We start from the raw sequence: 13612 nt of genomic DNA, 5'->3' as shown, positions 1-13612 counted from the left end.
CTCACTACTTGCCTTGCACCCTCCTTCCAGGACTGTGAGGTGACCTCTTGTAGCAAACAGATACGGGGCAAGTGAGCTGCTTTGAACAGCAGGAGCCCCAGCAGGTCCTGCGCCAGAGAGCAGGTGAGAGCCCCCTCCCCTCCCAAGCACAGGTGCTGCCATTGTTTGTTTTCGGACCCAATTCAAGATGCTTGCATTTGTGTTCAAAGCCCTAAACAACTCAGGCCCAAAATACCTGCAAGGCTGCCTGCTTCCCTACACTGTCAGGTGCCGAGACTGGTAAAGGGGGCCCTCTTGGTTCCTCCACCCTCTGGGGCTTGGGGGTGGCTGCCCAGGGGGAAGAGGGCCTTCTCTGTGCTGGCCCCTGAGCTGTGGGACTCCCTTCCCACGGTGCCATGTTTGGCACGTTCATTGCACAACTTCTTGCCTTTAACCCTTGAGTTATCACTACACCACACTGGCGAGGTACCACTGCATATAATTCTCTCTTTTTATTTTATTGTTTTTCTATGTTTTATTGGTTCTTATTTTTATCTGTAAGCCACCTTGAATCCCTATCAGGGCAAAAGTAGTAGTAGTAGTAGTAGTAGTAGTAGTAGTACGTAGTAATATTTAAAAATGCCTTTTTTGCTCACGTGCTAAGTTTTGGAATATTTGATTGGACATACAACAAAAGATCATCTGTGCTGTAATTTTGAGCCTGGCAATAAGGACACACTTCAGTCATACTGCCCATGAGAACCTGCTGGCTCAAACTATAATCATCAGTTGGGTTGTACCGAAATGCAAGGCGATTGTAATTGCGTGATTGATGAGCATGGAGTCGTGTTTGACGCTGATCTGTTGTTTCTCGTTGACGTCTTTTAGCCACTCTGCCTGTCGCGTTCATTCTGTTGAGAACGAAGCAGATCTGAAGCTGCAGAACGCGATCGCTGTGATTGCAACCGTGCATGCTCAAGTCTGGCTGCACCTTTCTCTGGTGCTTCCTCATCACATATTTGAGCCATTTTTTGTTGTTTTTGTTCGTTCGATGAGGCCCGTTCTTCCTCAGTTTGATTTGCAATGACTCGTTGTACTGTTTCCGCTCCGCGAGTACGACCACCTACCGTGTTTCTCCGAAAATAAGCCATACCCCAAAAATAAGCCATAGTGATAGGCAGTTTAACTTTGTAGGTTAAACTGTACCATACTTAATAATAATAAAAAAGACATCCCCTGAAAATAAGCCACCGTGGTTTTTTTTGAGGAAAAATAAATATAAGACGGTGTCTTATTTTTGGAGAAATGCGGTAAGTTTGATTTTCTGGGAGGCATTATTTTGCTGTTGCTTTCTGTGTTCTGCTTGGAAAGGCCCACCTTTATATTCAGTAGGTTGCCATGTTCTTTTGTGATGTCGCTGATAGTCTTCAGCCAATGACAGCAGCTGATGCCTGAGATTATGATGCAGCATCCTCAGCTGTGCTGGCTGGGCAATGCCGTGTCATTGTGATGTCACAGATAGTCTGTAGCCAATGGCAGCAGCCGAAGGGATCCTCAGCTGTGCTTCTTTGACATCCAGCAGATGGTAATACAACTAACTTTGCGAGAAGGTTTTTCTAAAAAAGGTCACAGGTGAGACATCTATGTAATCTACGTATATAAAAACGCTCCTCTATGCGAATGCAACATTGTGTGAAAATTTCAAAGCAATTCGTCAAGTACTTTTGGAGCGCATAGATGGGTAACGAACGGACATTTACATTTTTATTTATATAGACAATAATAATAATAATTTGGTGTAACCCTGTCCTGAGGCTTAGGGCGAAAGGTGAGTAATGAATTCTAATAATAATTAGAGAAGATGCAGCCCAAAGACCAAGACCCCAGACAAAGACAGCTAAAAAACAAAGTACAAACTTTATTTTGTTTCTTTACAAAGGCACAAGCCTCATTTTTCCCACTTTCTTAACAAAATATAATAGCATCTCAATGAACACGAAGACCCGAAAACTGTAAAAAAAGAGAAAAAAAGAACAAAAACAAAACAGAAAAACCATATAAAAAATGAAAGAACTGAAGAACAGCTGCGGCTGGGGAGGAACCTACCAAATACCAACAGCCCTAAACAACACTGGCCTAGGCCTCTAGCCAAATTGGGGGAAGCTGGGGGGGGGGGAACGGGGAAGGACGCAACAAAAAGCAACGATCACAGAACACGCACGCCCTCATGACCCAGTCGGACCCACGGAACAGATTAAGTGCTTCGAAAAAAAGGAGGAAAGAAGCCACGGGGGGTGGGGGCCCAAAGTGGCCAACGTGGCAGGCTGCGGCCCACCCCTCAGAAACGGCGTCATCTTTGAAAAGGAACACCCCCCACCCAGACTGCCACTAAGGCCAGAAGCCTGAACTGGCCCCCTGAGAACGGAGGGAAGCCCGCCGTCCCGTGATGCAGGAGGGGGCTGCAGGCAGGGCCCCCCAGGGTGGCAGCGTGGGTACCGGCCCTGCTACGGGCAGGCCTTCCATCACCCCCTTGGGCCCTTTTGCCTCCCCTGGGGGGGATGCCGAGGAACCGAGCCCCGGGCACAGCCTGTGGGGAGGCAGTCCTTGCAAGGCCAACTAGCAGGGAGAAAACAGAGAAGTCTATCCCAGAGATTTGGGGAGGGGGACGACTGGGGAGGCAAGGCAACCCAGCAGGGCCTAGGAGGGTGCCAGTAGATGGGGGGGGGCACCCGCCACTGCGTGGCCGTAGGCAAATTATATGAACGTTCCCCCCTGAGTATTTGGGGCTCCGAGTTCCAGACCTGGCCCATACTGTCGTATGCAGGCCAGGCACTCTGAAAACCACCGCACTGCTGCCCCCTCCCCTCCGCCCCCCCTCCCCCTTGGCTTTGAAGAGGGCAAGGATTCGGCCCCTGCAGGTTCTAACGCTCCCATTTACAGTATCGAAAGGTCATAAAAGAGACCCGAATTCCATGGTATTTTGTAAAAGAATTCAACGCAAGTTTCTCTGAAGTCCCCTCACCCACACCCTGCCCCGCCTGCCCGCCCCCCGCGGCCAGGTGGGGGTCAGGGCATCTCGGCCTTGCTGTGCTCCATGGAGTCGCTGTCATCCGCCTCAGAGTCGGAGGCCGTGTCTGAGTTGGAGGGCTCCAGGCCGGTCCGCGCAGGGGTCACAATGACGGCACCACGGCACTCCTCCTCCTCTTCCTCCTCCAGCAGCCGCTTCTCCTGTGTCCCCTCGATGTGCTGGATTGCCTGGTTTTTGGGGGGAAGACACCAGTGTAAGACAGCAAGCTGGCCCCCTGAAGCCCCCCAACACACACCCAAGACTCTGTCTGCGGAAAAGAATCTCCCAGGAGCTGCCTAGGATCAGAGAGCCCCCAGGAAGAGTCCTTGGCTAGGTCCACTGGCAGACTGAGGGCCCCACGGGATCTAACCAGATCAGGGCCCCCCGCAAGGTCTCAGACCCAGGTTGGGGGGGGGGTTGCAGAGGGGCTACCCCAATCCCTTCGTACCCCAGAGCCTTTGAGCTGCCATGGACTGGTCAGAATCAGGTCCACGCCTGCCAACAGCAACCTCCCACAAATCCTTTCCGCTCAAGGTGCCGAGGATCAAACCCGGGACCAAACGTCACCAAGCAGCGTCAAGGAAGGCTCAGTGGTTAGAGCACCTGCTTTGCATGCAGAAGGTCCTAGATTCAGTTTCTGGGGATTCAGCCCCAGGGAAAGGGAGCTTCCCCCCTCTTCTCTCTTTCCCCGACCCCACAGGGATCGCCAGGAGAGCCCGTTGAGCAGCAAAACCTCAAAAGCGCCAAAGGGTCTAAGATTTTGCAACTTCCACAGAAGCTTTCTGCTACGATAAAGGAGCCATGAGACCCTGCGTCATTTTCTAACAACGAGTCTCAAAAACAGCAAGAGACAAACCACGCCAAAAATTGCACCCGGATGAGACACCTCCACCTTCCGCCAGGCTCAGAGGTTCTCTGTGGAGGGCTGCCCCCCTGAGACCCCCCCCAACTGCTCTAGAAGGATCCAGCATCTCTTTCCTCGCCTGGCGCTGAGGAAAATGTGGATGGGATGGGGGGGGGCAGGGGCTGGGGAAACCAAGCCAGATAGGCGGGGTAGAAATAATACATTATTATTATAGGGGGCTTGTCACACAGCAGCAAACAACACTGGTCTAGGGAAACAGGACACAGAGGTGCAAAATTTGGTGCATTTGTGGGGGCCTCTGTCTTCCAGGGCAGGCGCAGGGCACCTCAAGGTCACAGTGAACCCTCAGCACCTGGGGTGATTGGCTGTTGCCTCCAGGATATGGCTTGGCTCACTCACTCGAGCCACGCAACGCTTCTCTCCCCGCCCTCCCTCGGGATGCCACTGGGGATCCGAACCTGGGACCTCCTGCGTCCAAATCAAACGCTCCCTGACCCCCTCCCCTCGTGAACGTGGGTCTCCCCGTCTCACCTGAACGATGGTATCCAGATTCTGCCTGGATGTGGAGATAGTGTTGATCACGGAGGACGGGCCCATGGTTACCACGGTGACGTGGTGAGAGGGTGGCAGTGGCGCAGGCACGATCACAGTCGGGTGGTGGGTGGGGGCTGGGGGGCCGTTTGCCGACAAGAGCTGCGGGGGGAGAGAAAAAGAGACCGGCCATGTCACCAGGGGCTGCCTCTAAGAAGGTCCTGTGGTCGGAGGCAGAATGGCTGAGCCTGGAGGAGATAAGACAGGCATCCCCAAACTGCAGCCCTCCAGATGTTTTGACCTACAACTCCCATGATCCCTAGCTAACAGGACCAGTGGTCAGGGATGATGGGAACTGTAGTCCAAAACATCTGGAGGGCCGAAGTTTGGGGGTGCCTGAGATAAGACCTTGGGGCAGGGAGTCGGCTCTGGCCTAGAGGGGCAGCCATGATCCACTCCTGGCTCCTGACCGGGGTGTGTGTGTGTGTGTGTCTCCCTTTCTCCAGGGGGACTCAGGCCCCACATGGCCACGTCTGGAGGGGGGAGCGGGAGCCCCAGCCTGGGCCTCCCAGACCCACCCCTTCTCTCCCACCCACCCAAGCACAAAGGCATCAGCATGGGCTGGGTTTTGTTGCAGGCAGGTAACCTGTGCTGTGCCCCCCCCCCTGCTGCTTGAACTCGTGGAGCAAGGGCTTGGGAGAGGCAGATCCCAGGGGTGGAAGTGAAAGGTGGGAGAATGACTACATGGCTTCAGTACAGGGGGCGCCGCCCCCCATCCTCCAGGAGGGACCTGGGGACAGCAAGGCCCCCCTGGCACCTCCGAGAAGATGTGGCAAGTGGGCAACCCAGGCGGGCAGGCAGCAGGGCATGAGAAGGTAAGGGCATATTGCACCTGGCACATCTAGGGTCCTCTCTTGACAGCTGCCGCCCAGGCGCACATTTGGGGAAGCTCATGAGCAGAATATGAGCACAAGAACATTCTCCTGCCCCATGGTTTCGCCCCACCATTGAGAGCTGCCAAAGGCAGCTGAGATTTCCCAGCACCATACAATGCGTGGTTGAAATTGTGGAATCAAACATTGAAATTTACTGCATGTACTGCCCTGAAAGAGAATGTTTTGAAGATGATGTATAGATGGCATTTAACCCCAGTAAAATTGGCTAAGATGTTTAGGATGAGTAGTAAAAAATGCTGGAAATGTAAAGAGAAGGATGGTGAATTTTATCATATGTGGTGGACATGCGAAAAAAAATAAAAGATTTTGGGAAATGATATATAACAAATTGAAAAAGATTATTAAATATACCTTTCCCAAAAAACCTGAAGCTTTTCTATTATAGGACAGGAGATTGTGAAAGAAGATCAAGTATTATTTATGCGACAACCGCGGCTAGGACTTTGTTAGCCCAAAAATGGAAAACTCAGGAGTTACCGACGATTGAAGAGTGGCAGACAAAAATGATGGACTATGCGGAATTAGCAAGACTGACTAGCAGGATCCGGAACCAGGGAGAGTCAAAGTTCCAAAAGGACTGGAGTAAATTTGTGGACTATATGGAGAAGAACTGTAGAAGTTTAAAGACACTTGCAGGACTGAAATAAATCCTACGAACTGACTTAAAATAGAAGGAATAAAGAAACTGCAAGACAGGAATGGACAAAAAAAAAAATGACTGGGGGGAGGGAGGGAAGTCAAAGCTCGGCAGAGCAAAGAAAATTGTAATAATTGATAAGATGTTTAGAAGAAAAATTATGTGTTTATTATGTTTATGTTGTGTTTGTTGTTGTTTGTTTTGTTATTGTTTAAATGTGTTTAACTGGAAAATTTAATAAAATGTCTTTTTAAAAAAGAGAGAGAGAGAGAGATTTCCTAGCACCACATAAGCACTGCAGAAGCAGCAGCCAGGGCTGCAGGGGCTGGGGCTGTGCCACGGAGGGGAGGGCAGTTCCCGCAAGACACCTGCCCTCCCCAATTCCAGCCGGAGCTGCGAGGGAAAGTCTCTTGCCAAACGCTTCGCGGCTACGGATGTGTGGCACCTGCCCAAGTGGCAGTCGCTTGCTGGGGATGCAGCCGAGACTCCTGCCTGCCCAGGTGTGCAAGGACCCTCTCCGGGGGGAAGGAAGCCCCCAGGTGAATGCTGAGCCCTCCTTTGGGAGGCACTGTCCAACTCCCTTGGATTTCAGCCCCCACGAGTCTCCCAGGGGACTCTGGGGGGCTGGGGCAAGAGTGCTGGCCCCGCCAGCTGCATCCTAAGGGGGCTGGGCGGGGGGCAAGCCGCGCACTCACCTGGGGGCGGCCCTGCTGCTGGTGCTCAGGTGTCTCCTGGCGCAGGAGCCTCACCTGTTCCTGCTGCTGCTGCTGCTGGAGCTGAACCTGCTGCGCAATCACCTTCAGCTTCTCGGGGTACATGTGGGCCTCTAAGGAGCGCACCTGCCGGGGGACCAGGAGAAGAAGGCCCTGTCATGGGCTGGGAGGGCACGCCAACACCCCACAAAGGCCACAGAGAGGGCCAGGTACTCAGTGGGCTAGTCGGGTGCACAAAGGGCATATCCTGTTCTGCACCCCATTCGCAAGGGAAACCAAATTCCTTGGCCAAACCCTGCTACTCTTTGCTCTCTTTGTTCCTCCAGAAACATTCCGGGGCTTTCGCTTGTTTGACAGCACCCTCCAGAGCAGGGGTCCCCAAACTAAGGCCCGGGGGCTGGATGCGGCCCAATTGCCTTCTAAATCCGGCCCGTGGACGGTTCGGGAATCAGCATGTTTTTACATGAGTAGAATGTGTCCTTTTATTTAAAATGCATCTCTGGGTTATTTGTGGGGCATAGGAATTCATTTTTTCCCCCAAAATATAGTCTGGCCCCCCACAAGGTCTGAGGAACAGTGGACCGGTCCCCTGCTGAAAAAGTTTGCTGACCCCTGCTCCAGAGTGACAAGCAGGAGCCCTGAAGGATGCTCCTCCTGAGCTGTGGGGCCAGGAAAGCGGTCCAAGCCATCTCCCCTCCCCACACAGCCAAGCCCACGGAGACCCCACGGCCCAGGCGATGCCCCCCATTCTCTCACCTGCTCCTCCAGCATCAGGCGGACAGAGCGCTCCTTGTCCAGCTGTTGGCGCAGCTCAATCATCTCCCGGCGGAGGTCCTCGGCCTTCTCGTCCTCCCAAATGTCTGGGGACCCGATGCCCTCGTCTTTGTCCTCCGCCCTCCGCCGCTTTGGGGAGGAGCCGCTGAACTCCTGGCCAAGCAAATGCACCGTGAGCATCAGGGGGGGTGGAGGGGCGAGGCCTGCCCTCTCCCTCTCCCTCCCCCTCCAATGCAGCCAAGCGGCGACTGAGAGGGCATGGCTCAGCCACACAGCCAGGCAAAGCAAGCCACAGGCTTGTGGCAGCTCCAGGGAGAGACTTGGGAGCAAGGAAGGAGCACATGCAGAAGCCCCCCACCCCCTGAGCGTAGAGGAGCACCCCCCTCCCAAGTCTGGAATGTTATGTGCTCTCCTCTCTCTCTCTCTCACACACACACACACACAGCAGATACCTGGATGAACCTCTTGAGCTGGGCGTTCTGCTGCAGCAAACGTGTCTTCTCCTGTTCCAAAGAGAAGATGTACTCTGCCGTCTGCTGGAGAATCGCTGCCTGGGGAGGGGCAATTGGAAGGGGAGGGGGTGCAGAGTCAAACATAAAATCCAGCATGTATTATTATTATTATCCACATTATCATTATCATCATCATCATCAAAATGCAAAATGGAAGTGCAAAATAAATAGTTAAAACAATTATATCCTTCTCCCACAAACACATTTAAAAGAATATCAGGTATCTATCAGCCCAAGGCCCAGTCAGAGGGGGACATATTTGCCTGGCACCTATAGGTGTATAATGAAGGCGCCAGGTGAACCTCCCTGAGGAAAGCATTCCACAAGTGAGGAGCCACCACAGAAAAGGCCCTGTTCTCATGTTACCACCCTACAGACTTCCTGTGGAGGAGGCACACGAAGAAGGGCCTCAGAAGATGATCTCAGGGTCTAGGTAGGTTCATATAGAAAGAGGCAGTTCTTGAGGTATTGCAGTCCTGAGCCACTGAAGGATTTCTAGGTTGGGGGGCGCAGGCAGAGAGAGCTGGCCAGAGACTTGCTGCCCCTTGTGCCCTCCTTCAAGGCAGCTGGGGAAGCAAACTGTGAGTGGAGTGGGGCTCTTTCCCCAGCCCCTAGAAAGCTCCACAAGAGGGCAGCTGAATGGGATGCAGCTGTGGGCAGCCTGAGGAAGGACCATCCACCTTGAGCTGCCCGTAAAAATCAAGCCTGGAGTGAGAGGCGAGGGCAAAGCTTGTTGTTTCCAGGAACTCTTCTCACTGTGAGACTTTTGTGGGCGAGCTAAGAGTTGGTTTGGACTCTGGGTGAGAACCCGGAGGGTGTGCCAGAAGGAGAATGAACTGACACTGATTTATGCATATTAATAACAATAACTTAGTAGTAAGAGAACATTTCTTTATGTAGCTGTGTGCTTTTTGTAATATTTTAAGTTTTCCGAAGCAGCTTCAGTTTTTGGTACACTGCTTAACGATATGATTTTAATATATTAAGCGCTACAGCGAGTTCCACAGTTTCACTCTGTGCTGCGTGGAAAAGTCCTCCTTCCTTTTGCCTGTACTGAGTGTCCCAGCCTTGGGCTTCCTGGGGAGACTTCCGAGTGTCTCTAGATGAGGGCGTTCTCCTCCTGCCGTTGCTTTAGGGAGCAGAAAAGGCAGCACAGAGGGTCTCTTCTCCCCCCCACCCCAATTTTATCCTCATAACAGCTCCATGAGGAAGCTCAGGCTGAGAGTTGGTGTTTGGCCAACCTGGAGATGGGCTTTAAAAAAGGCAATGTTTGGACCTTTCTGCATACGGAACTCTCCATTCCCTTGATGATTTTGGTGGCCCTTTTTTGAACCTTTTCCAACTCTACAATACCCCTTTTGAGGAGAGCTGACCTGAACTGTACAAAGAATTCCAAATGCAGCCTCATCATTTGAATGATGGCATTATGGTAGTGGCAGTTTTGTTTTCTATTCCTTTCCTAAAGATCCCTAGCATGGAATTTGCCTTTTTCACAGTGGCAGAACACTGGGTCAACACCATCTTTGGGCCAGCTGCCACAACCATCAGTTCAGACCCCAGGAGAATCTATCTGAAATTAAGATATATATTTTTTTGCCCAAACATGCATCACTTTGCATTTGTTTATACGCTAAACTGCATCTGCGATTTTACCACCCATTTGCTCCTTTCAAAGCTCTTCTCTTCCTGGTTCAACCACCCATAGCTGCCAAGTTTTCACTTTTCTCACGAGGAAGCCTATTCAGCATAAGGGAAAATCCCTGTAAAAAAGGGATAACTTGGCAGCTATGCAACCACCCTCAACAATTTAGTGCCATTGGCAGACTTGGCCACCTCAATGCTCACATCGAGCACTAGATTGTTTCTGAACAAATTAAAAAGTCCCCATACTGATCCTTGGGGGACTCCACTTTCTACCACTCTTCATTGGGAGAACTGCCAATTGGATTCCTCCTCTCTGCTTCCAGTTTCTAACCAACCTCCTGCTCCACAAGAGGACCTCTCCTCTTATCGCCCGGCAGCTAGACTTAGTTACTAAGGTTAAACTCCAGTGGACTCCGAGGAGAGAGGAGTCTCCAACCAAGCTCCTTGCATCTGGTACATAGAAAATGCCAAGCCCAGCTGCCCCCCATCCCAGCCCATCTGCTGCCGCAATCACCAGCAATTGTGGGTTTTTTGGGGGGGGGTCATACTTGGCACAGCACAGAAGTCTCCAGCAAGGACTAGCAGGCAACCCCAGAGAGGAGAGGGCTTTGTGCCCCTGACCCTTACCTTGCTGAGCTTCTCCCCATCCGTGTGTGGGATGAGGGTCTTCAGCGACTGGAACCCTGCATTGATGCTTTGCATGCGGCGCCGCTCATTGCTGTTGGCGATCTCCCTGCGTATCCGCCGCTCTTGGTCCCTCTGCGTCTCTGGGGTCAGTGGGATGTTGGCCAGGCTGCGGGGGAGACGAGCAGCTTTAAGGGAGGCTCAGTCCCTCTGTGGCCCTGCACCCCTGGAGAACGGCTGCCCGCCAGTGGGCCCCAGGGCTGGGGGATGCCGTGGCTGCCCAGAGGGTATTGGGCTAGAGTTCCCGCCTGCTCTGGTCAGCACAGCCAACAGCCAGGGATGGGGGGAGTCAGAACACACCATTGCAAGGAGGACAAAGGGTCTGATTTGGCACAGAGTGAGATCCCCCTGCGAAATGAGCAGGGGTAGTTTTCTTTTAATGCCTTTAAATGAAGCGTCAACACCGTGTTGGTTTCTAAAGCAGATCCCTGCCGCCTGGGAACTCGAGTGCTCCCACAGAGAGATGGGGACCCATCCTGTCCCAGGCAGGTCCTCACCCTAGAGAGCTCAGGCTGGCAGGCTAACTCCGCCCTGAATGGCACAAAATGCCCCAAAGCCTCAGGACCATTGCCTAGGGACCTGCAAGTAGCTGGGATGAGGGAAAGGATGAAACCTGTCTGGCTGCAGCCAACAAGCGGTGCAGGATCATCCCCACCGGATGGGGAGCTGGTCCAGGGATGTGCTGGGCCTCAGGCCAACTAATATGCAGCAATGACTTTTTTAAAATAAAATAAAAATCACTTTGGGGCATACCAAAGAGTTAAGACAGAAAAGTTTTTAAATATGCCCAACTATTCAATGCAAAGTCAACTCACAGCTGCAGGACTGTCTCCCAGCACAAGACCCTCGCCAGGTAAGGGGTGGGGGTAGGGGGTGCCCTCCTGGTTTGGCAGGCGGGAAGATACGACTGAGGAGGAGAGATAGGCTAGACAAATTGGGGCCGCTTTTTACACCATGCCTTTATTACTTTCTTTGTGCGTTGTGTGTAGACTGCAGATATCTATTTAACAGCCAACCTTCAAGGGGCCTTTGGTCAAGCAGGTTCCCAGCACAGGGTCAAGAGCCTGCACAATCTGTTTGACTTAAGTCCATCCCACAAGGTGCTGCTCTTTCAAACCTCCTCCAACTCTTTAGAAAAACTCCCCGCTGTGTCGGGACTGAGATCTTGGACCAGCCAGAAATGCTCTTTGCTGGCGCTGAGAACCCAAAGGAGGAATGTGCAACTGGCCGCTTCCTGGGAGCAAGAGGGAGGGGTCGCGGGAGGCCACCTGGACGTGCAGAGGAATCCCACCACCACCCTTTGTGGTGGGTTCAAATCCCACGGTTCCTGGGCTCCAGTTGGCACCTGAAAGCCACCGTTTGCCAATGAATAAAAGGCAGGTGGGGGCAGAAGAGGCAGGTAAGCCAGGTGTGTGTGGCGAGAAGAGAGTCAAGGGGGGGGCAGATGGGCAGCGACCAGGGCCAAAATTTGGAGCGGAATCATCCCCCCACGGCAACGCGGGACTCTCTTCCCGGACCAGCCCGCCCTGCCGCGCGCTCTGGCCGCAGCTCAGCAGAGCTCGCCGGGGTACCAGCGGGAAGCGGGGCTGCCCCACTGAGCAGGGGCAGGGGGTCCCGCGTCCCCGCCGGAGCCCTCCCGTCCCTGGGCGCCCCGGGAGCCGAGCGGCAAGAGCGTGGCGAAGGGTCCCGGGCTCCCTTTGTCTGGCTGCAGCCGCTCGGCTCCCTTCCCTTCCCGCTGCCCCGGGCGGCTTCAGGGCTCCGTCGGGCACAAAGGCGGCCGGCCGGGCGAGGAGCGCGGCGGCCCCACGCGGAAGACGCGGCCCTGCAAACCGCAGGCTGGCGAGGCCTTCCCCGCGCGGCCTCCGCGTCCCGAGCCACGTGCGCGGCTGGCCGGGAGCGCCCGGGCGCCTTTGTGCGGAGCGGTAGCGGCGGCGGCGGCAGCGTGGCCCGGCCGAGCGCAGCACTACATGTCCCGGCAGCCCGCGGCGGAAAGGCCCGCCCCTTCGGAGGCTGCACAGTCACCGCCAGGCTAGGCCCGGCCGCCGCCGCCGGAGTCCCCACGCGGCCGGGCGGCGGCACGGGAGCCCCGGGGAGCCCCGATGGGGCGGCCGCCCAGCCCCGAAAGCCCCCCGCCCGAGGGGGAGGGCGCCCGGGCAGCCTGGGCGGGCGGCGCGCCGAGGGGAAGGCGAGGGAGCCGCGGCGGCATGGCTGCCTTGTGCCCTCCTCCCTCCCTAGTCCGCCCGTCCGCCCGCCCAGCTGCACGCCTTCGCCCTCGCCGCGCCCGCTCGCTCGCCCTCCCGGTCCGGCAGCCCCTCGCCGCCGCGCTCCCTCCGCCGGGCTCGGGCTGGGCGCGCAGCCAGGCAGCCAGGCAGGCGCAGCGAGCGCAGTAGGTCGGCGGCGGCAGCATGGCCGGGGCACCCGCTCTGCCTGCAAACAGACCCACGTGCTCCCGCCAGCGGCCCTCCCGCCGCTCCGGGGGGCGACCGGGCGCGTCCCGAGGGAGAGAAGAGGGAGACCCCGCCGCCCTCCCCGCACAGCCTCGGCCGGCCCCTTGGCACGGGGGTCCCGGGCAGCGGAGGCTCCCTCGCTCGACCGGCCCGTCGCTCGGTGCCGCTCTCCCCCCCCCCATGGGCCCTGCGCGGCTGCCCGTTTCCCGGGCTCGGCGGGGCGCACACCCACCTGCACAGCCCGCCGATCACCTCCTTCTCGGATTTCCTGAAGTGCTGCAGCGACGGCACCTTCTGCGCGGGGACCATGAAGTACTCCATGCCCGGCCGGGGCGCGCGGGAGGCGGAGGGAGGGAGGGAGGGAGGGGAGCGGCGCCCGCGGGGATCGGGGCCGGGAGCGAGCGGGCGGGCAGGCGGCGAGGGGGCTCCGCGTGTGCGTGGGTGCGCGGGCGCGTGTGGGTGCGCGGCGGCGCGTGCGTGTCCGTCCCCCGCCCGGCGGCGCCGCTCCTTCTCGGCTCGCTCGCTCCTCCGTGCGGCTCCGGCTCCTCTGTGCGCGTCTCCTCAAGGCGGGAAACAGCTGGTGCGAGCGCAGCGCTCCCTCCCCGCCGGCGCCGCCTCCGCCAGCCACCGACCCATGTAAACAAAGGACTATTTGCCGCGGCCCCCGCGCCCCGCCGCCGCCCCCCCGGGCACCCCGGACCGCGCGCGCCCCGCCCGCGGCCCCCGCAGCCCCCGCGCCTTGCCTGGCCCCGAGCCCGCCCGCCCTGCCGCCCGCCCGGCCCGCGGCTGCCTGCGCCACTACG

At 56.1% G+C, this 13612-nt stretch overlaps 1 protein-coding gene across 3 annotated transcripts; it reads right to left on the bottom strand.

Annotated features, from left to right (window-relative positions):
• Positions 1 to 1877: 1877 nt before the first annotated feature.
• TFAP4 (transcription factor AP-4) lies at positions 1878 to 13366 on the bottom strand. Of its 3 annotated transcripts, none has more exons than XM_035130876.3 (7): positions 13042 to 13362; positions 10306 to 10471; positions 7975 to 8073; positions 7505 to 7675; positions 6731 to 6874; positions 4443 to 4604; positions 1878 to 3234 (listed from the first exon to the last, which is right to left on the bottom strand). In XM_035130876.3, the coding sequence occupies exons 1-7, from the start codon at positions 13128 to 13130 to the stop codon at positions 3046 to 3048; spliced, it is 1020 nt and encodes a 339-aa protein (XP_034986767.1). In that variant the 5' UTR covers positions 13131 to 13362; the 3' UTR covers positions 1878 to 3045. The 3 variants fall into 3 exon arrangements, with proteins under 3 accessions (XP_034986767.1, XP_034986768.1, XP_034986769.1); XM_035130877.3 differs by having other exon boundaries at positions 6785 to 6874; positions 13042 to 13354; XM_035130878.3 differs by lacking the exon at positions 6731 to 6874 and having other exon boundaries at positions 13042 to 13366.
• Positions 13367 to 13612: the final 246 nt, after the last annotated feature.

Source organism: Zootoca vivipara, chromosome 13 (assembly GCF_965207765.1).
Source record: "Zootoca vivipara chromosome 13, rZooViv2.hap1.1, whole genome shotgun sequence".
Classification (NCBI taxonomy): domain Eukaryota; kingdom Metazoa; phylum Chordata; class Lepidosauria; order Squamata; family Lacertidae; genus Zootoca; species Zootoca vivipara.
The sequence above is the reverse complement of the archived record's forward strand: the minus strand, read 5'-3'. Positions and strand labels throughout refer to the sequence as shown.